The sequence below is a fragment of the Talaromyces atroroseus genome, assembly GCF_001907595.1.
Source record: "Talaromyces atroroseus strain IBT 11181 chromosome Unknown scaffold_13, whole genome shotgun sequence".
In the NCBI taxonomy this organism is placed as follows: Eukaryota; Fungi; Ascomycota; class Eurotiomycetes; order Eurotiales; family Trichocomaceae; genus Talaromyces; species Talaromyces atroroseus.
In genome coordinates, this window is record NW_017971445.1 from 929407 (window position 1) to 949819 (window position 20413).

At 45.2% G+C, this 20413-nt stretch overlaps 7 protein-coding genes across 7 annotated transcripts; 3 read left to right on the top strand and 4 right to left on the bottom strand.

The window, feature by feature from the left end:
- Nucleotides 1–67: 67 nt before the first annotated feature.
- On the bottom strand, nucleotides 68–1896 carry UA08_08356 (hypothetical protein; the record flags this gene model as incomplete). Its single annotated transcript, XM_020263271.1, has 5 exons — nucleotides 68–151; nucleotides 218–1037; nucleotides 1100–1172; nucleotides 1242–1395; nucleotides 1468–1896. 5 exons carry the CDS (start codon nucleotides 1894–1896, stop codon nucleotides 68–70), a joined length of 1560 nt encoding a protein of 519 aa, XP_020116763.1.
- Nucleotides 1897–3149: 1253 nt separating this feature from the next.
- On the bottom strand, nucleotides 3150–4133 carry UA08_08357 (hypothetical protein; the record flags this gene model as incomplete). Its single annotated transcript, XM_020263272.1, has 6 exons — nucleotides 3150–3191; nucleotides 3285–3335; nucleotides 3392–3424; nucleotides 3514–3561; nucleotides 3643–4027; nucleotides 4108–4133. The coding sequence occupies 6 exons, from the start codon at nucleotides 4131–4133 to the stop codon at nucleotides 3150–3152; spliced, it is 585 nt and encodes a 194-aa protein (XP_020116760.1).
- A 1865-nt stretch (nucleotides 4134–5998) lies between these two features.
- UA08_08358 (hypothetical protein) lies at nucleotides 5999–7924 on the bottom strand (the record flags this gene model as incomplete). Its single annotated transcript, XM_020263273.1, has 6 exons — nucleotides 5999–6390; nucleotides 6445–6493; nucleotides 6550–7142; nucleotides 7189–7359; nucleotides 7419–7799; nucleotides 7831–7924. 6 exons carry the CDS (start codon nucleotides 7922–7924, stop codon nucleotides 5999–6001), a joined length of 1680 nt encoding a protein of 559 aa, XP_020116761.1.
- A 300-nt stretch (nucleotides 7925–8224) lies between these two features.
- Nucleotides 8225–10332, top strand: UA08_08359 (hypothetical protein; the record flags this gene model as incomplete). The annotated part of the gene is made up of 6 exons (XM_020263274.1): nucleotides 8225–8289; nucleotides 8366–8756; nucleotides 8824–9246; nucleotides 9632–9794; nucleotides 9855–10028; nucleotides 10088–10332. The coding sequence occupies 6 exons, from the start codon at nucleotides 8225–8227 to the stop codon at nucleotides 10330–10332; spliced, it is 1461 nt and encodes a 486-aa protein (XP_020116605.1).
- Nucleotides 10333–10911: 579 nt separating this feature from the next.
- UA08_08360 (hypothetical protein) lies at nucleotides 10912–12482 on the top strand (the record flags this gene model as incomplete). Its single annotated transcript, XM_020263275.1, has 4 exons — nucleotides 10912–10964; nucleotides 11034–11557; nucleotides 11615–11785; nucleotides 11851–12482. 4 exons carry the CDS (start codon nucleotides 10912–10914, stop codon nucleotides 12480–12482), a joined length of 1380 nt encoding a protein of 459 aa, XP_020116604.1.
- Nucleotides 12483–13481: 999 nt separating this feature from the next.
- UA08_08361 (hypothetical protein) lies at nucleotides 13482–15310 on the bottom strand (the record flags this gene model as incomplete). The annotated part of the gene is made up of 3 exons (XM_020263276.1): nucleotides 13482–13615; nucleotides 13678–14215; nucleotides 14276–15310. The coding sequence occupies 3 exons, from the start codon at nucleotides 15308–15310 to the stop codon at nucleotides 13482–13484; spliced, it is 1707 nt and encodes a 568-aa protein (XP_020116607.1).
- Nucleotides 15311–16974: 1664 nt separating this feature from the next.
- UA08_08362 (hypothetical protein) lies at nucleotides 16975–18152 on the top strand (the record flags this gene model as incomplete). The annotated part of the gene is made up of 5 exons (XM_020263277.1): nucleotides 16975–17058; nucleotides 17121–17451; nucleotides 17491–17801; nucleotides 17844–17918; nucleotides 18138–18152. The coding sequence occupies 5 exons, from the start codon at nucleotides 16975–16977 to the stop codon at nucleotides 18150–18152; spliced, it is 816 nt and encodes a 271-aa protein (XP_020116606.1).
- Between the last annotated feature and the right edge of the window lie 2261 nt (nucleotides 18153–20413).

Here is a 20413-nt window from a genome sequence, read left to right on the forward strand (position 1 = left end):
TACTTAGGACATCTTGTGCCATCGGAAAAGGTACGATGCTTCCTCCTTTTCAGTGTTACTTCATAGTCTACCTTCCAAAATACCGTAGTTCAAGGTATCGTAAAGGAGGATAGACCAAGCCCGCCCATGAGAAACCGACGTAGTTACCCATCTGTTAAAGAGAGAGACAGGTCAATAAATGAGGAAGAAACAAGTAGAGAGGAAACGGAGCACATACATCAGCACCATATTCACCAACTAATCTAGCCAAAGGTCCAATATACCAAACCTGAGCCATGCAAAGAACAGCACCAGCCCAGCCGACCAGGAACGCGATGAATGCCGCAATGCCAATTGGCAACTTGGATGGATCGTCCCAAGCCGCCCAATTATATTCTCGGTGACGATGGAAAATGTACCTTTCCTCAAGCAGGATAGCAAACCATATAGCGACCCAGTATCCCATCAGGGCCAAGAAATTAGTGAAAATCTCTGAAAGATGGCCTTGACCAACGAGCGCGCAAACAGTGTAGACGATTACTCCAATCGTGTTCCAAATTATGCGGGGGACCATTTCGGCGTAATGGCCGAGAATCTGGAAATCGATGCCGGTGGAGTATGTGGGAGGGATAGTGTTGGCGATCAAACCAAGCGCTACGATAACTGAGCAGAACTTGCCAAATCCACCTAGTGGACTGAAGCCCTGGACAATCAGAGCCCCGGCACCTTCGTTGTATGCGTTCGAATATGCTAAGTTGTTGCTGATGCCGCTGGCCAAGCCGATACCGACCAAGAAAGCCATGGTGAAAGATAGAGTCAGACCAAGGAATGTGAGACCAAAACTGGCTATTTTGGGAGTATTGGGGGGATAGTATACGAAGAAGTCGGCGGCGAGCGGTGCATACGTGATAGCAGCACTCAAACAGATGGAGAAAAATGAGAGCCTGTTACCAGCAATTGTCGAGCTATTACCAATTGATGGCGTATGGAGATCATAATTCTTTGCGGAGACACCATAGAGAATGCATACCACTATTAGCTGTGGAAGAAATGCAAACCTACACACACAAAAATATTAGTTCTAGATCATTTTGAGTTTTTGAAATATTTTGTAATATACCTTTCGTAGTAATGGAAGAACTTGATTCCGAATGTCGCAATACACCAGGTGATGATCGCAACAACAACGATGCCTTCAAGAGTCTAGTCAGCATACAAATTATGACTTCTTACATCTTCACATGAGAGAAAGGGTTATGTACCAACTGCCACCGACATGCTGTAGTTCGGGGAGACCGCAGCTAGGATTTGCCCACCAACCACGCAGTCAATCAAACCGTAACCAATCATCTGAACTATGTTTAGCAACACGATGATCTTGCTAGGCCACCATCCCATTGCGTAGCGTCCAAAGACCTAGAAAGCACTATTATGAGGAAAAGGTCCGATCGAAAATTGCTAATGCTCTTGGAGAAGTGATTCTCATACCAAAGTCCGGTTTCCAGATACAGGGCCCCAGGTAGCAGACCATGCAGCGGTCAAGGAGCCTACGACAGCGCCGAAGACAGAGCAAAGAGCAGAGTCCAAAAAGCTCAACTCATAGACCACCGGACCGAGCATTCCGAGTGTGATGTTATTAGCTGCCAGGTTGATGGACACCCACAGCAGGAACACTTGTAGATAAGTAACCCAGGTCAGGGCATGGCGCTCGCGCTCCTCTACTCGCTGAATCCCGCGAGATTCAATATTGTATTCAACTAGTTGCTTCTCAAATCGTTTCATGTAGCCTGCAAGGCGCAGGGAGATATGGGAATTCCAACCGTGGGCATTATCATCCGGATGAGTTGCGCCATGGTCGTCAGATGGTCGACTTCCAACAGGATCAGCTACGCTGATCTCTGCGTGTTCTTGCTGCATTCTGTTTCAGACAAGTTACCGTTAGTCCAAAAGCCATTATAAGGTATATATACGCCCAGTCAATTGCAGAATAGAGTGCATTGAGACGACACCTTCAATGCGTAATGCGACTCTATCGGCAGAGAATTGCCGTTCTCAAGTGCACCCTAATACAGAATAGTTGGGAAGGAAAAGAGTGGAAAGAAATAAAAGCGTGCATGAGTTCTTTCGCTGGAATTATCCAGATCAAGTTCAACCGTATATTCTCAGAACGGCACGGCGAGCATCAGCATCAAAACAATCCATGCTCGAGTTTTGCTGCTGCGCGCCATTGCCGAACACCGGTCTGCATGCATGCAAGTTTTACCTTGATACCTTGATCTCGCGATAAATCCGTATTTTTGCCCACTTTCATGTTTGCGCCTTTATTTGTTCCTTTCAACGAGGTGACGGGAAGGATAAATGGACGAAGAATAGGGAGAAGAATACTTTGGACTGAAATTTTTTTTTTCCCTTTGCTTCGACCCTCCGGGAGGCAAATGAGTCAGCCAGTCGTGAATCATGAATTTGAGAAAGCGGCATCAAATTTCACCGGAATTCAGGGTCCAATGGCAGCCCGAGAGACTCACCTCGACTCAATGTAATACAAATGCTTCTAATTTCTCACTGCAGCAGTGGCCGCAGCTTTGTACGTGGTGGAAATCAGTTGATCTCGGAGGGGAAAGCGCAAAAGTTTGAGACGATAAGACCCCGGCCCCGCCACAAGTCGAGCCCGCGTAATCGTTTTCGTCCGCGGAGAACATAAAAATTGGCCTTATTAATATCCTCTTTTTCCCACCCCCTTTGCAATTTTCTAAAAAGATCAAGACTCTTGAAGCAAGTTTACTTTCTTCAGTTGATTTATTTTCTATCAAACCATTTCACAAGGTTCGGAAAAACGACCCCAGACTTATTTCATGACACCGAAATACGCTGGCATCACAGGAAGAGAAGAGCAAGGAAAAGAAGCAAACAAAAAAGAAAAGTGTCGTCTCTGGTCGCTAAAACGCCACAACGCGTGTGCTAGTGTTGTACCATTGGTATCCTATTCAGAGGACAAAACGCCTTCATCCTAACTCGAAATTGTGGAGAGAGAGAGTGTGTGATATGATAAGAAAATTCTCCCGAACTCCATAAACATCAACCAAGATATGCCCTTTTCCGGTCACCAAGCCATCTCACCCCTCCTCAAAATAGTATACGACTGAAACAGTGTTCAAAGAACGAAGATGGACTCAAATAGCCTTGAAGTGTTCCTTGGCGTATTGCTCGCATGCCTAGTAACAGAATGAGTACTGACGCAACACCAGAAAAAGTCATGGGTATCATTCTTTTACCTTGGCTGGCTTTCCAATTTTTTGTCCTATTACCTTCCATTTGTTGGCCTCGTACTCCTTGATGGCATCGCGCAAAGCAATGCTCTGTTGAAACGTCAGCGAGATTTATGCGTGGAATTGAAAGTATAGGTGACTCGTACTTCATCTTCACCAAATTCAGCGTAATGCATGTCCTAGCAGCAACAGTAAGTATTGGGCAATGAAGATGAAGTATTGGGGGCTATAGACAAGAGGGCTCCGGAAGTGACGATGGCCAACTCACTTTGTACCAATGTTTTTTGACGCTTCCTTCTGTACGAGCTGGAAAGGTCTGTCAAAGATTAGACGTGTATTCGGCATAGAATGGAAGGGTGATTTGAAAGTTTTTTTTTTTTCCCTTTCTTTTGATTACCTTTGCGATTTCACTCCAGCTTTTACCAGTATCACGCATAGCTTTCAGTCTCTGTTCTTCTTCGGCAGTCCAGGGAGTGTTGGTCCTGCCCTTTTTCTTGGGAGTTGTCTCGATTGTATCTGCAGCCTGCGACATGACTGGTGCCATAACTCCAGAAAGATGTCCCGGCATTGATGGCACAGAGGTTGTTGATGGAGGCGAACGTCTTTTTCGTGGATTGGCAGGCTGAAGAGGCTGGGGAGTGTGGGCAGAAATAGGAAAGGTTGATTGTGGTGCTAGTGTAGATGCAGACGTGGCAAGCAAAGCCGCCTGGTGTTGAGCTGATGAGCGATTGGAATGACTGAGTGCAGCTGACGTCTTGATACGCTTTGAACTTGGCGATGATCTGAGGGAAAGAAGACGAACACTGTTAGTGGATCACCACCAGCGTACAGCCTTAATGCAGCCAACTCTTTATTGACAAACGCAGCAACTCTAGCCACACGAATCATATTGCAATGTACACAAATTAAAGTAGAAATAAGTCATAAACAAAAAGAAGGCTAGATTGCTGCTTTTGAATCCAGAACGGTTGGTCGATATTTGTGACGGAAAAAGAAAAGCTGTACTCACGACATGATGGAAGATAGGGTTGTCTCTAGCAACGATCGGAAGTCTAGAGATTCATCTGTACATACAATCGACTAAGGCTAAACAATCGAAAGACTCGACGCAAAGGCCTTTGGTTACACGAGCGGCAACAGCTGTAAGTCTAACTGGTCGACCTATTCAAAGCCCCCAGCCGATCGGGCAGATGTGTGGTAGGCTGATAGATGGTTTATAAGAGAATACGTCCATGTACTCGTATACTCCAGGCTGTAGCGGTAGCTAGAAAGACCGCCAAAACATGTAGCATCTATGTACTGGCGTCAGACGTAAGCATCGAGGAACCGAAAAAATGGTGTGAGCCAGAGCCAGAAAAGTTTCATGCAGAGATAAATGAGAGGGGTTCGACGAGAAGAGGGGTAGGTAAACTGTGACTTGTCACCCAGCCAGCATCTTGACTAGAGAGTCGAACTGTGCAAGAGTGAGAGTGGTCGACGAGATACAGTTGAAGAGGAAAAAAGGGGGGGGTTATGAAACACAGGGGAAGCCGGCAGAGAGAGCAGCGAGCGAGGGAGAGATGTTATATCTAGCTATGTATGCTGTCTGACTCGAGGCGACGAACGTTTGGTTAAGGTTAGTCTGTCCAGACTCTCTTTTTAGGTTCCTTCGGGACGGGCCTTCCCTGTGGGTCTGGGCTCCATTTACCCCCGACATGTTTAGGATGAACTACGTAAACTTTTGAGTGCTCTATAACTACGTAGCTATTGGTTGCTAGGAGATTCCTTCATTTCCTTGAGTTAGGCAGACAGTTATCATCCTTTGAATAAGTTTGTTTAATCTTTTCCTGGGCCGACGGGGACGGAGTAATCAATATGTATCCAGGCTCAATCTAAAGTCCATCAGCAAATCAACGGCTTTCCGAGCGTCGAGTCAGTGATGCAGGAGTTGGCACTTTTGCTAAGAAACCACTTACACGTTGCAGCAGAATGAATCACATCTCAGCACCTTGTTCTGCATGTAATTTGAACTGTGGCGCGCGATCTCACTGGTCTCCCAGGGTCAGGAAGATTATTTCCTCGCGGCATCAGCAAAGCCTGTGGTTCGATCCCTCCGTCTCGTATTACTCCAGTAATTAGATTCTCTCAAATAAGCTCCGCCATTGCATATCATCAATCACAGAGCGGTGCGCATGATTATTTCGAAAATCCCACTCTAGCTCGAACAGATTGAAATCGTTGACTATTCCCAGAGCTCAAACAGAACTACTTTAAAAGGTACTGTCAAAAAATTCTACAATAGTACTGGTGTATTGCCTTCAGGGTAAAAAAAAGTTTTTAGTCTGCTGAGGCGTCAAGGTGACACACGGCTTACACATGCCCATACATACTGGTACCAGCAGATCCAATCACAGTTTCACAAAGAAAGAAGTGCGCTACAAATTAAAATTAAAGAATGTAGTACCACCAACTCCACCGAAAATTATTTGGTTCACCGGGATAGCGTGGCTTTTGATCGCAAACAGAGAATCTGAAATAGTCGTAACGAAATCTTTTTATCCTCCCCGGCTAGGATTAGAACAGCTCTAGCTGATAGTGCTTCAGGTATTTGACTTCTGACTTCGTACTTCTAGTCTCTTACATGACGAATATATTCATATCTTTTGTATTAGTCATGGGTTATATTATCTTATGCAACCTGGCAAGAGCTCCTTCAGATATTTGTCCCCAAGCTCGCATATTTTGCTACTGACGATTTCACCTGGAATAACGCGCTATGGCCCCTCTTTCTCAAGCTTTCCCTTTATTTCAGTTGCAATGAGTACCTGAGTCCCTTGTCCGATAGAGTTCATATTGTCGATCTGTGTGATAGTAGCGCCGATACCAGTTGCCTCGAAGCTTGAAGATCTCCAAGCCGGTACTTTCGATTGGAAAAGCTCGTCAAGCTCCTCAAGGCTTCGGCCTTTCATCTCTGGTACCAGAAAGTAGACAAATACCATAGCCACAATGGAGACACTACCGTATACAAAACCAACGCGAGAACCCAGATTTCCTGGCGATTCTTCAACGTATGGATTAATGTAAGTGATGAGCAGGCTAGTGATAAAACCGGCAACTGTCGAAATAGACATTGTACGTTCACGCAAGCTCGTAGTTCCAACTTCAGCTACTCAAACAATCAGTATATGTCCTTGATTCTTTCAAATGGGATAAGACTAACCCGTGACAGTCCACATAACGGAACCCCAACAACCAGTACTAAATGCACTCTGAAAAGGAAGAGTTAGTATGCTAAACCACAATCTTGGGACCACATCCAACGTACGTATATTAGCAGTGCAGCAACGCAGCCTTTCGCAGAAGATCCACTGATACCTCCAGGTAACCAAGAGGCTAGACCGCTAATGATCCACATGAGAGCCATCATAAAGAAAGCACCACCAATTAACATAGGCCGTCGGCCAATGTAGTCACTCAGAAAGAATGCCAGGACTGTGCCAGCGAAGCTTGTACAAGCATTAGCACAGCTGATCAGTAAGGGACTTGCCACGCCGATTTGTTCCAAAAAGATGACTAGATAAGTAGTAACAAAGGAATTCCCTTGAGACTGTTGCAAGACCTGAATTCCAATGGCAATCAGTGTGCGGCGTCCATTAGATCCCTTAAAACAGTCGACAAAACTGCTAGCCTGGTGCATTGCCTCCTGTTCGTCGATGGCCTGTTGAAGAAGATCAAGCTCTGCTACCACCTGGTCGTGGGTGGCACTTCCATGTCGCATAAATTCCAAGGCTTTTAGAGCTTCCTCTCTCCGGCCTTTTGACAAGAGCCATCGGGGTGACTCCGGGATGAAGTATACCCCTACCAGAAGGGCTATTGGAATGGCGATTTGGATGACCATGACTGAGACACTTTTAGGATCTAATTGCATCGAATTCCACTGCGCAAAAAGAAAGAAAAAACTTACCTGTTTTATATGACCACTGTCCAGTCAGATGTTGTGATGTCCCATATATCGTCCCAGTAGCAATCACGGCACCAATCATCAGCCAAGCCTGGTACATGTTAACCAACGCTCCTCGAATGGCTGCCGGGGCCAGCTCAGACATGTACACTGGAACACAGTTTGCCTCCAGTCCTAGAGAAAAGTTTTTGTTAGACGGCAGTCAAGTTCCGGACAATTTGCGAAATACGAACCCATGGAAATCGAGTTAATGAGACGGCCACACATGATCCCCCAATAGGAAGGAATCGCGCATTGCAGGATAATCCCAACCATGGCAATGCAACAGATCACCACGATTGTAATTTTGCGGCCAATTCTGCGCGTTACAAATCCGGCCACCAAACAACCAATAATCCAACCTGCGATGGGCGTTCCACTTGCTGCTGAGAGCCAGGACGACGGCAGCGTCTTTGGCTGACCAGGACCATGAGACTCTCCGTAGTCATCAATGAACTTCTGCAGGCCAACTATTGAACCCCACCAGTTATTATCAAAACCAAAGTTCTGCTCAAGGTCAGCATCGCGATGTTTGGTCAAATGTCCACGAAAGGTATCTATACCATTGCTCCAATCTGCAACCACGTTAGTAATTCCTAATTAGACATGCGGAGCCAGATGTCTGTACCGAAACCAGCAGATACACCCGAATCAACCGAGGCGTCAGCTCCCCGATGAGCGCAGGTCTTTGGAAGCCCATTGTTCCTTTCGATATTGCCACTAAAGAATAACTATGTGCAGGACAGGTTGCAGATTTGAAAATCCATGCTTTCCGGTGTGGTGTTTCTGGGTTTATTTAACCCATTATCCTGATATCTGTGCTTGTATCAACAAGAAACAATCGAGCCCATAATTATTGTGGCTATCAAAGAAAACTGATGGCGAGAAGCCCCGCGGGCGAGTCGGGCCCACTCTCATGATAAGCCCTTATCTCACTGCAGGCATCGCCGAGCACCTGCATTCTCCTGCTTGTGTCCTTTCATAATCTGTGTTGCTCGCAATGGTTGATCCAACAGCTTCGCCCAGCGGGCAACCAAGACCCTATCGGTCCAAAAAACGGAAGCCGTGCGTTCATGCTCTGGCTTCGAGCCAAAAGACAAACTCAAACTAGTTTAGTGCTGACTGACCTGCAATGCGGCAGATGCGACGCCTGTCGTCGCCGGCGTACTGGATGTTTAGTGGAGGAAGGCCAGCAGACGTGCTCGTTGTGCCGGCACCGTGGTCTTACTTGTACATTTCTGTCGGCGCCACCGAAGAAGAAACGCCGGAGATCGCTGAGCCACGAGCAGGAATGCAGTCCAACGAGAAACACGCCAACCGAATTGGCAGAGACGAGTAAGACAGCGGCAACCGTCATTCCGGATCAGACAACTGTTATGCCCGGACAGACGTTTTTCTACTCTGGGGCTAGTGGTGATCAGGGAGACTATTTGCTGCGCCATTTACCATTTGATGCCAATGGTGTCTTCGGCACAAGCAACTGGACCATCTGGAGAGCTGCGATTAGTTTTACGCATAATGCATATTTCACGGTAAGTTTATAATCTAGTACAACAAACGAATGGCTGAAATTAAACGCACGGAACGTGGCCTCCAAAGATCTACCCAAACGTGCTCCTGGACGCAAACGGAGATGCTTTTGATACCAGCCAAATACCTACTTCTGCAGCAACCTACCACCGCGAATTGCTAGATTTGTATTACAGGTATATTCAACCAACGCTACCAATACTAGAGACGCGATCCGAGTTTGAGGCAGCCATTGCTGCCAAATCAGTGCCAGCATCCTTGCTGGCAGCGGTTTACAGCCTAGCTGTGTTTTTCTGGGACCACAGCCCAGAGCTCCAGGGGAAGCCTCGAATCCTCAGGACTACCCTTCAATCATTTGTTTACAAGTCGGTTGTATACGAAATTCGTAACCCTACCATTAGGACACTCCAGGCCCTTCTTCTGTACTTACAATTTCAACCGGACCAAATGAGGGAACCAAATCACCCAGGTTCATGGGTTGTGACAGCTCAGGTAGGAATTTATAATACGTCGGTGAAGGCTCGGTGATCACAAGGCTTACAAAACTCCTTAGGCAGTAGCTGTGGCACAAGACATCGGCCTTCATGTAGATCCAGAGGGGTGGAAAATATCTTCCCGGGAGTGCAAGCTGCGACGAATCTTATGGTGGACGGTATATTTACAGGACAAGTGGTACTTATTACCAATCAATAAGTATGATTGTTGGCTAATAACAGACAGGCTTGCCACTTGGCTCGGGAGACCTAGTCATATAACTGACCAGCATTTCACCGTGAAAAAAATAACTCTTTTTGACTTCACGAATGAATGGGGAATTTTAGATGCAGCTTCTTCTGCTTCTATTCAAGGATTCATTAGTCTATGTCATCTTACACAGATCTTAGCGGACGTCCTAACTACATTCTATTCTCCTCAACGGTCACTGATGACTATGTCAAGTCCAAACGTTTTGAGTCTGGCAGAAGAATCCACTCGGAGACTCGAGGAGTGGCGCTCTCAGCATATGTTCACAACGGCCGTGCAGAGTGATAATACCAATTGTGCGTTACACTTACAGTCTGACTTCTGGGTGCCCATACTAACCAATATTTCCATTATAGCATATACTTTGTCATTCGCTTACTACGCTATCGAAGCTTTAATACGTGGTGCAGTTTTCGTATCAACAGGGACAACTTTGGGTGGCCTTTCACATGAGTCACAGTTATTCGATCAAATATTCCATTCCCTGGAGCAATTGCTGTCTCAAAACCCCTCTGGTCTTTGGATAAGCTGTAAGTCCTTTTTGCCAATTTTAGTTCACATTGTTAAGTAGGCATTAACGACAATGAAGACTGCAAGGGCAGTCTAGGCATCATCGGGAGCTTTATCCTTACAATTTATCTCTCTAGTATTGATGAGGCAACTATGAATAACCGCCAGGACGTTTTGCAGCGGTATCGAAAGCTGTTGAATGATCTTTCAGTGAAATTTGAATTTGCAAAGCTTCCCAGCATTAGGCTCAACCTATTCTTTAGACGAGTCTTTCCCGATATGGAGGAGATCACTAGTGAAACTGTATCAAATAACGTTTTATAAATATCTCAAGCAATAGCCTTAGGTCAAAGCATTTACCAAGTCTGCAACACTTGGTATCTTTTGAGTCGTAGCCTTCTCCGTTAATGCCTGCCATGTTGTTTGCAAGGAGGAAACCCTAAAAGCCCATCGAAACCAAAGCTCCCAAAAAGTTACCATCAGAATTCAAGTATGAACAACGAACTTATTAGCTTTAGCCCGAGCTGATGTGCGGGGTTTCCAACAAACTAATTCCACGAGGCTTTGCCCCAGCGTCTGAGTTGCCCGCGGGGCAAGTTGTTGCTCTGAATACTAGGAGAAATGAGAATCCAGAAATGAAGCCCCCTCAGGTACATGTAACGTTACGTAAGTAAAAATTCGCCTTTGCTGCCATAATCAAACGAAAAAGAGAAGAAAACGACAAATGGAAAGACTTTTCACACCATGTAATTGCCGCAATACCTCGCTTGGTATAAATAAGTGCTAGTTCCTTCGAGATGTCTTGAAATCATTTGCCTTTTTACTATTTACTTGCAATACAAGAGAGGGAAAGGTAAAGGGATAATTTTTTGGGTACCAACACCAATCAGCCACGTCAGCGAGATGTCACAGGTGCCGTATCAGCAAGGCGCAGCGCTCGAGGAGCTGCAGTTACCGTGAGCTACCCTGGCCCTTTTGACCCTTAAAAGCATATTTTCAAGCTAATTGATGATTGAAATCTCAAGTTGCCAGCTTTTAGAGCCGCGATTTTCCGAATTGAAGCAGTCAATTATTAAACCCGAGAACCGTCAAGCTGTCATCCATTCCTATAAGAGATTAGTCAAAGTTCTCGCGTCGGAGGCAGACAGAATCGCAAAATCCGGCCCATCTTCAATCCCAGTTATCGACTTCGCTGACATCCTTGAGAACGGAGGAAATTTGCCCAATGGCGCAGCTGAAGCAGTTCGTGACTCTGGCTGCGTGGTCATTCGAAACGTTGTTTCTGAAGAAGTAGCCTCGAAGTGGGAGAGTGAGTTGAAACATTATGTGCGTCAACATCCCAACGTCGCAGGGTTTCCCAAACATAATCCTCAAAACTTCAGCTTGTTTTGGACGCCACCGCAGGTTCAAATTAGAAGCCATGAACGAGTGCTGAAGGCTATGAAAGCTGTTAGCATGCTTTGGCATCTTAGTTCCGAAGATGCTCTGTTTGATTTAAGCAGTCAGGTCTCCTACCCCGACCGCTTTCGTATAAGGCATCCAACCAAAGGTGAGAATGATCTGGAACCCTAATTCCTCTAAACTTTTACTGACTAATCGAGTCCAGACCAGGAATACACCCTCAATGCACACCAAGACAGTGGCGCCATGGAACGCTGGGAAGACCCTCTTTATCAGGAGTGCTACCGGAAGATATTCGAAGGAAAATGGGAAGAATACGATGCGTGGAATGCTGATTTTCGTTCGGACGCAAAAACAGATCTCTACGGAACAGGAAGTAAGAGAACAGAGCCCTTTCGCGCCAGACAGAATGTTTCAAAGACTGACACAGTCAATAAATAGTGTCATGCTCTGTCTTTCGCTCCTTACAAGGATGGATAAGCCTTTCTCACACCAGCACTGGAGAAGGAACACTGCGGCTTGTCCCTAGCCTCAAAGCATCCACGGCATATTTGATGCTTCGACCTTTCTTTGTGCTGAACGAGGAGTTTGACGATGTGACGCCGGTTTTTCCAGGTGCTACACCTGGAGATCTCCAATTTTTTCCCACAGAAAATTTGCATCCTCACCTTGAACTAGAAAAGTCTACTGTTGGCATCCCTCCGGTGAAGCCAGGAGACTATGTCTTTTGGCACTGCGATCTCATTCACGAGGTTGACAAGTTTCATCCAGGTACTGTGGACTCTTCTGTTAGTTACAATGCTTGTATTCCACTATGCCCCTATAATCTGGAGAGTATGATCGGTACGCGACAAAGTTTCCTCGACGTTGGCATTCCGGTGGACTTTGAAAAGTATACCCACGGAGATGTGGAGAAAAATCACGATGACAATGGTGCCAAAGAGGAAAATATCTTGTCTCTGGAGGGTAAACGTGCTCTTGGATTGCACCCTTTTGATGTCCATGAGGAAGGAATCACCTGTGGTCAAAGAAAGATGAGGGCAGAAGCTAACAGACGGCTTGGGTTTACTTGAATCGTCCAATCCTAGAATCTAGATATCTAGAGCTTTGATTGTTGTGACCTGATTGTTTAACGCTTTTATCTAGCACTGGAACACTCTCAGAATCATAAAATTCGTTACTTGGTTCGACGTGCTCAAAACAGTTTCAATCAGTTAGGATTTCGACTTCATTGGAATGTCTATTCTCCACTTCAACGTGCTTCAAAGTCCTATGCATACTAGATTCAAGCCTGCTCACAGGCACTTACAATCTCATGCACTAATTAGATACAAGCGTCAGTGCGAGTCAAGAAGGGTGCCATGTTGCTAGTGCTTGAATTTTCCTTCACTATCCACCCTTTCCCAGTTGCCTCTATCATTCGATGTTGCGCAGCCTTAGGAACAGCTTGATCCTCTCCGGTGACGATGTATGCACAATGGCCATCAAAGGATGACACAGTCCATGCCGAAGATGTCTACTCTAACCTGAAGGCTAGGCTCGAATGCGAGTTTAGTTGAGCGGCCATTTGCTTCGCGAGAACTGGTTCAACATCGGCAGTGAATATTTCGACTGCGTTGTCTGGGATATTCAGATCTTTTTCTGGCTACGGGGACGAGAATGATTAGTTATCCTATGCTTGTTACCTTCACTTAAGAGGCGCATGACCTACCTGATCCAGTAAAATCTATTTCGGAAGACGTCGTCCTCGTAAACCAGCACAGCTCACTTCCTCAGGCACTAGAAATGCGCCAATACAGATCAATACAGATAGCCAGGATCCTGGCAGGAAGACTACAGCTGGTTTACACATGGTCCTTGAACACTTGGAAGGTTTTAGAGAGAATGTCTATTTATCCTAGTGTACCCCGGCAACCTTCAGTGAAACATCGCCGAGTCTCTTGTTACAGTTTATTATCTCATAGGGTACCGGAGTTGCAACTGCGTATTCAACTTGGTACTGGCTTGAGTGGAAATCGGCGAAACTAGCGTCCGATTCTGACATTCAAGTCCCTTCGATCCATTGCAATAGACTATATCGAGACGAGACCCTCTCGTTGGATTCGTTCAATCTCTTTGAGAATTCCAATGCATTTTTCCTCTTTTAGCCTCCGGCAAACAATTTGCACCCCGATGGGTGAATTCTTAAAAACTTCAGGAGAGGAATCTTTATATGGCCAGGAGTTAGAAGAAAAACGAAATACACCTGGAAAATTTCCGAAGACTTACACAAATCCATCATTTCTTTATCCCCCAAGTCGTACGGGAACCGCACTGGCTCGATTCTGTCATATGGTTGACGCTGATACCACTCAGGAGGGGCCTTGTCCAGCTCCAAGTCAACACTGCCAACGGGGATGCACCCAGTGACATAATCCAACATGTTGTATATAGAGGCATATGAATTGCTGATGTATTTACCATGGGGCGGTGCAGGGTGCGCAACAGCTGGTGCCAAAATAGCATCCATTTGGTGATGTTGCCACAGATCATTATATTCATCTCCAAGGGAGCTTCGGAGCAAATGATTGTCAAATATTTCGCGAGCTGTTAGGCGTGATTCTAATGAACCTGTTGCTGTGCGAGGAACGACTGGCTCTCCAGATGAATCAATATGTTTCATTACGGTAAAGCCTCCGTCTTGAACATTTGACATCATAAAGCACGAGGTAGCCCGACGGTGAACGTCTTTTATCTTTTCTTCGGGCAAATGTACAATTCTATGTCCATTTTTCTTGAGTAAGTCTACAACAATCTTAAGCGCCCGCTGCTTGAAGTTAGTAAAAAGTGATTTATTGAAGGATGTCTTTTTGTTCAATAAACTCACCACAACTGGAGGTGCGGGTTTTACTACACCATCATCCCAGATAACAGCTATAGTAAGTGGTCCTTGAGCCCTTTCAGCTCTAGAAACATCCCATTTCATTGGAATGCAACTAGAATCCACATCCCATGGTTGTGAAGCTAGCTGTGCACGTAACCACACTTCTAAAGACGCCACGGTCTTGGCTAAAGGACCAAACCCTGAGTTCACTGATTCGTTGCCAGATTTTGGACCGCTGCACCCACCAGCCGGAATACGTCCCTTGGAGCATTTAATTCCCCATAGTCCGCAGAATGCAGCTGGGAAGCGAATACTTCCTCCGCCGTCAGTCCCGGAGCCCAGAATGCTTCCTTTCGCAGCCACAAGTGCTGCTTCACCTCCCGAAGATCCACCGGCACTGAGTTGGGGGTTGTACGGATTTCTCACAGTGCCGAATATGTTGTTAATGGATTCCACCATCAGACACGCTTGAGAAGTCGATGTTTTTGCCAATAGAATTCCGCCGGCGGCAATGATGCTGTCTGTGATGGTCGCGTTTTTTGTTGCTATGTAAGGTAACCAAGACACTAAGCCCACTGTTGTAGGCTGACCTTGGATGTCGAAAATATCCTTCAAACAGATAGGCAAGCCATGCAAGATTCCTACTGACTTCCCTGTTTGTGCCATGTAGTCATCTAGCTCCGTCGCCCTCCTCATAGCACTTTCATACAAGAAGACGGTCAAACAACCGAGACATTGTTGCGCAATAGCTGCTCGTTTGCAGAATGCTTGTGTGACCTGGACTGCAGTATATTGTCTACTAGCCATCAACGACACAAGTGTTGGAGCATCTGTAATATTTGTGATTTCCATGTCCAAATCAGACAAGATCCCGCATTGGAGCACAGCCTGGTCTTCAGGTCTCAACAAGCCGGCAATAGCCAGGTCTGAAAGATTCGTAGGTAGCCGATAGTCATTGGGAATACTTTCGTAGAGACTCTGCCGTCGCTCGGCCGCGGCCAATTGCCAGTTGTCAATTTTGAATGGGGGCTCCGCCATTGTAGAACAAAGTTATAGATAGAAAAGTATCTCGAGTGCAGTATATACAGTTGAATTGCAAAAGAACATGATTGCAAAATCTTCCAGTTGTTCCATTGCGTTCGGACTTGTGTCCATTTTTATCTGATACTGTTTGAAACTTAGTCCACATTAATTCGGTCATCAACACCACGGTTGCTTGATGCCCGCGGGGCAACTTGTTTCCACCCATGTCAGCAACGCCGATGAACGGACAAAGTACTCCGTATAAATGCGAGGAAAGGAATGTAAAGTATGTTCCTTCGTCCCGTTTTGGAATGGTAGCTTGAAATGTTGATCTGCATTTTGTCGAAGCTCAAGCTAACCATCGGCAACAAGAGTTTGGATTCCTTGCGAAAATGAAACTCGTATAAGAATCAGCCATGTCAGCGGCCGCAAAGAGAGAACGCCCTCGGAATCCCCGTGTGAGAAAGTGTCTCGATTAGAAACCGAGAGCAGTGAGTGAGGGAGCGAGGTCGAGGCCGTTGCAGGGCCAATTTCCAAGTTTCAGGGTGACACGCTAGACCAGGATGGGCAAGGTGCTTAGTAACCGAAGCAATGAAGCCTGATTGGCCAATTGTGCGGGGGAAATGAACGAGGACAACGCCTCCGTCGCACCTCCCTCGAGGTACAGATGAATAGTTTCACACCTCTCTCTTTCTCTATCTCTCTTTATGTTGGCCTCCTCCCCTTTTAAAGCCAAGTGGTTTACAATATATAGAGCCACTGGTCTCCTACGCTAGTCTCTTGCACCTCAAAACACGGCAAGTCACAGGGCCAACATTGAAACCGCCAGATCTGTCAGCACGACATCCTTGTCAAGGATGTAGCGTGCTCATCTCGTTCACTTTACACTGATAGCCGTCTGGCTTCGACCCTGCGCCTCATAAGCTATGGCTAATCTGTGAATCAGGGGGCCTCAAATTGGCCCTGCAAATTACCCGAAATCCTTTCGACTAGAGGGAATGGCTTTGTTTTTATTCCATATTTTGATAATACACGCTGTCTAGTTTTGGAGTATCAGGCAGGAATCTCAGACGGCACACCACGCTGATCCGGAAAAAGTGTCCCTGTTAGCTTTTGAGCCTCTGCTTAACTCAAACACAGTTTCGTGCTAAGATGTCTCAGAGACAACACACGCCTTGTCACAAAAAACACATACTGACATTTAGCTCAATGTTTGCCATTCAAACACGGCTAGACCAAGATGTCACACTACTGGTGCGAAATCTGCAAGTGTGTCAGCCTTTAGGAACACGGGGTCAATTGCACCCTTGACAGAAGTCTACATCGATGGACTTCGAGGAAGACATAAAGAGCGCCTTGCCAGAGTATTGTGAAGAAAAGATATCTTCTCTGCATTATAAGGCCGGTCCAAATTTTCCTCTTTCTTTTAACGCTGCCCACTGGTTGGGCCTTCTTTTTTTATTCTACTGTTATCATCGGTTACTAGAAGGTCGTGAAAATCCCTCATTATTTTTAAATGATACCCCGATAGCCATTCTAGATACCTTTTTACGACAAACAGTCTTCATTATCTTAGCGTTCTTGGCTCAGATATTTCCCTCTTTATTCATATCTCTATTCCCAGGCTATTTGTTGCGACAAGCTTGAACGCTGGCCTCAGCAAGGTGTTACCTACAAATATGGAGCAACCGGAGTATCGGGTTCACAAGCACCACCGTCGGATATCCTCGACCGGTGGCAGCAGAGCATGGACGGAAGAGGAGGTAAGCTGAATAGAAAGAGTTGTATACTTGGCTTCTCACTAACGAATTTTAATATTGAACAGGAAGCTTACCTGTTGCGGACTAGAATAAATAAAATGCCTTACAAGCATATCGCCGCACATTTGAAGAAGACCGAACTAGCCTGTCGTCTGCACTATCACCAGATGTCGTATGGTAATAACAGTCGTCGGCGTAGTGCTTCCATCTCATCTACGAGATCCTTAAATTTGATTGCCGCTACTGGAGAGGTGTCGGAGAACGCTTACCGCACTCAACTATCCCCAGTGGTGTCTCCTTCCTCCAGTCCTGAACTTGGTTCACGATTGAGAGCTGCTTCTGACAATATTTCTATGCAAGCACATCGTGCACACGTCCCTATTTTACCAAAACCAGGTATGAGTCATATACCTCTTACCTTGGAACCTTCGACAGATCATGCTGGGTCACACGACCCTGACAGTCCCCGAGCAAGCTCTACAGATTGCTACAAGCGAGAAGAACAGAGCGATATCAATTTTCCTCGTCTCCACTCTATTTATGAGACCCACTGTCAATCATTTTGGTCAAAAATTGCTGCTGAATACTCTCGTGATGCACGGGAAGTTTCTGCCAAGGTAGTTGAGGAAGCAATTACACGCAACCTCTCTCAAACTCGCCCACAACTACCTCCGACACCCAAATTGAGTCCAGTAGCATCACCAGAACCGCAACAACCCGACTGTGGCTTTTCTGTGCTATCAGTGGTTAGTAGAGGGTTTCGTGCCGTTAATGAATCTAGATCACAGTGTGCTGCTGAGAGCACCCGTCGCAGTTTGGCGGAACGATGTTCCGTTTCTGCTCTATTGACTGTTGAAAAGGAAGTAAGACCTTCGAATCAATAGGTTTATGTGGTTTCACCTGGAGGCGATAATGAGTTGGAGTCTAGTTAACGCTCGATATCTATGTTGTATCATTCAATGAGATTCATTTTGTTAAATACTACCCGCAATGTTTTTTCAACATCTAATTTTGAATCAGCATTTGGTCCGAGAAAATCGTTCACCTTCATATGAATGTTGCTAGTGTCTCTCGTTATTTAGTTGACTACTGCGTAATTAAAGCAGGGATGAAAAAGGTCTCAGCGCAACTTCCTGACGCCACAAAACATTATATGATACGAAACTGTTTGGCATATCATTACACCAAAGAATACTGCTTTCAAGGTCTACTTATCTTTGGAATCTTTGACTTGTTCTGCAGATCCCAATTCATTCAAACGGCCGGTCGTATCTACAATGGATTGAAAAAAATGTTTTTTTTTGAATTAGCTACATTGGCGAGTGCCTGCTCCAGGAGTTAGTTCCAACCTTTTATTGAGGCCGCTGTAGGTTCATAATGAAGAAAACCCGAAGATAGTTGCACGGCATAGTCAATCACATTCTTGGAAGATTCTATGTTCATTATCTATTTTCAAATAAGCGCCATTCGAAGCTTCACAGTTTGACTAGGCTTGCATGCCACAGATTTGGACAGATTTAAGTCTGAAGGTTTGTTTCTTCCAAGTTTCAAGGGTGATGCGGAGTAACTTTGAACTTACGTACCAATATGTATACATCCGTATTATGTTACAAAAAGGGCTATCTAAGACGCAATACGTATTACGGACTACGTACCCGACGCTCGTAAAGCCATAATGGGGCTGTTTAAGCTTGGCATTTTTATTATTAGTTTTAGGTTAGCGGCTTGTTATCGAATTTGGAATTGACTGCTCCACTGTGGGGTTTGCCGCCAGAGTACTTCAAGATAAACAGTGGTTGAACTTCTGATCCGATTCCCTGGGTCGTAACTATCACCGAAATGAGAGAAATGCTCCAGTGTTAAAAGGCAAAACTAACCAGCTACCAAATAACCAGCATAGAGGTATAAGTTGGTAATTTGTAAGACCGATAATCACACACGTAGCACTGAATAATGCTGTCCATGTGCTTTTTGCCTACTAGCATGCGGAGTATGAATGGGGATTTGTCAGTTTTCTAGAACTAACTATGTATTTGAGTTTCGTTGAGCATTGGGGCGACTGACGCATGTCGCGTGTCGTTTATTTAGCCTTTTACAGTTAGAAAGGTAGCTTATAATGGAGAGAAAATTAACTTAGTTGCTATACCAAGTTGAAGATGAAAGAGTTGAAAAAGTGGAACATATATTTATTCAAAATAAGGGAATGTCTCTTTTCTCTTTTCTCTCTCTAGCTGGGGTTTGCTACGATCCAATTAATCCGTGAAGGATACAACTATGGCTTGCTTGGACATTAGGATGTGACAGGGTGATGACTGATGTGATAACCGATGGCACGCAGTACCTTTTTCAAAGTCAGAACTTTAAGACGATCTAAGCCAGACTCTAGAGCATAGTCTTAGAGACAGCCTGCCAAAGTATGGGCCAATTAGGTCGAGACTCATAGTACGATCAACTTCTGATCCAATGTTAAGTTGATAGTGATACGCAGCTGGATAAAATGAAGGTTTAAGTGCTAGTTACGTATTGTAGTGACATTACCACTAGTACTAATTTGGTACTCCGTACGGGGAAGTCAATGAGCGATGTGCTGCAGCCAAGGCCTGCAACACTGCCACCTCCAGAGGAGTCCTCGCGTCATCCTCTTTTACTCAATAGATCGAATAATGGAGGCAAGGCATCAATCAAAGTTAATGCTTCGGGCTTGTTGTACCTTAGATTAGGCTTGATCTAGCTATTTTTAAGAATTACCGTCCATAGAATGAATTAGTATGCTTTGTACTCGGTAAGCATCTAAGGCTATACCTTCTTGCTTTGCGTCTTTGTTTATTCCATAAAAAAAGTACTGTGGACATTGCATAAATTATATAGTTTGTAGTAAGAGAGAAAATCTGACCAATGCCAAAAGAGAGGGCGGTCCCACTAGATTTAATCTCGGACTTGACACGGAGTATAATATCCGCTAGATATCAACGGGTCAACGGATTTAAAATTGAGTTTTTCATATCAAACCCTACAGTTCGGAGAGCAGACTATAGGGCACTGCAGAGCATGAAACAAAGCATTTCTACTGAAACCTATACAGTTAATGCTAGCTACAGAGTACTTGCATTAGCAGCTATGTGTTAGACACCACAATGACTTAGTACATCATCTTCTAACTATCGATTCTTTTTCAAGCCATCTTGTCGGAGATAAGTGAGCTCAATGCCTGCAAGTTGCACCTTAAAACTAAATAAACTCGGAGTTTAGGCATATCGGAATATATTACCGGACCGAGCCCTAACAATAGGAATCAATACGGAGCCCGGAGTTTACGGAATGCTAATACATAGTAATTACCAATATTTAATAGTAGGTA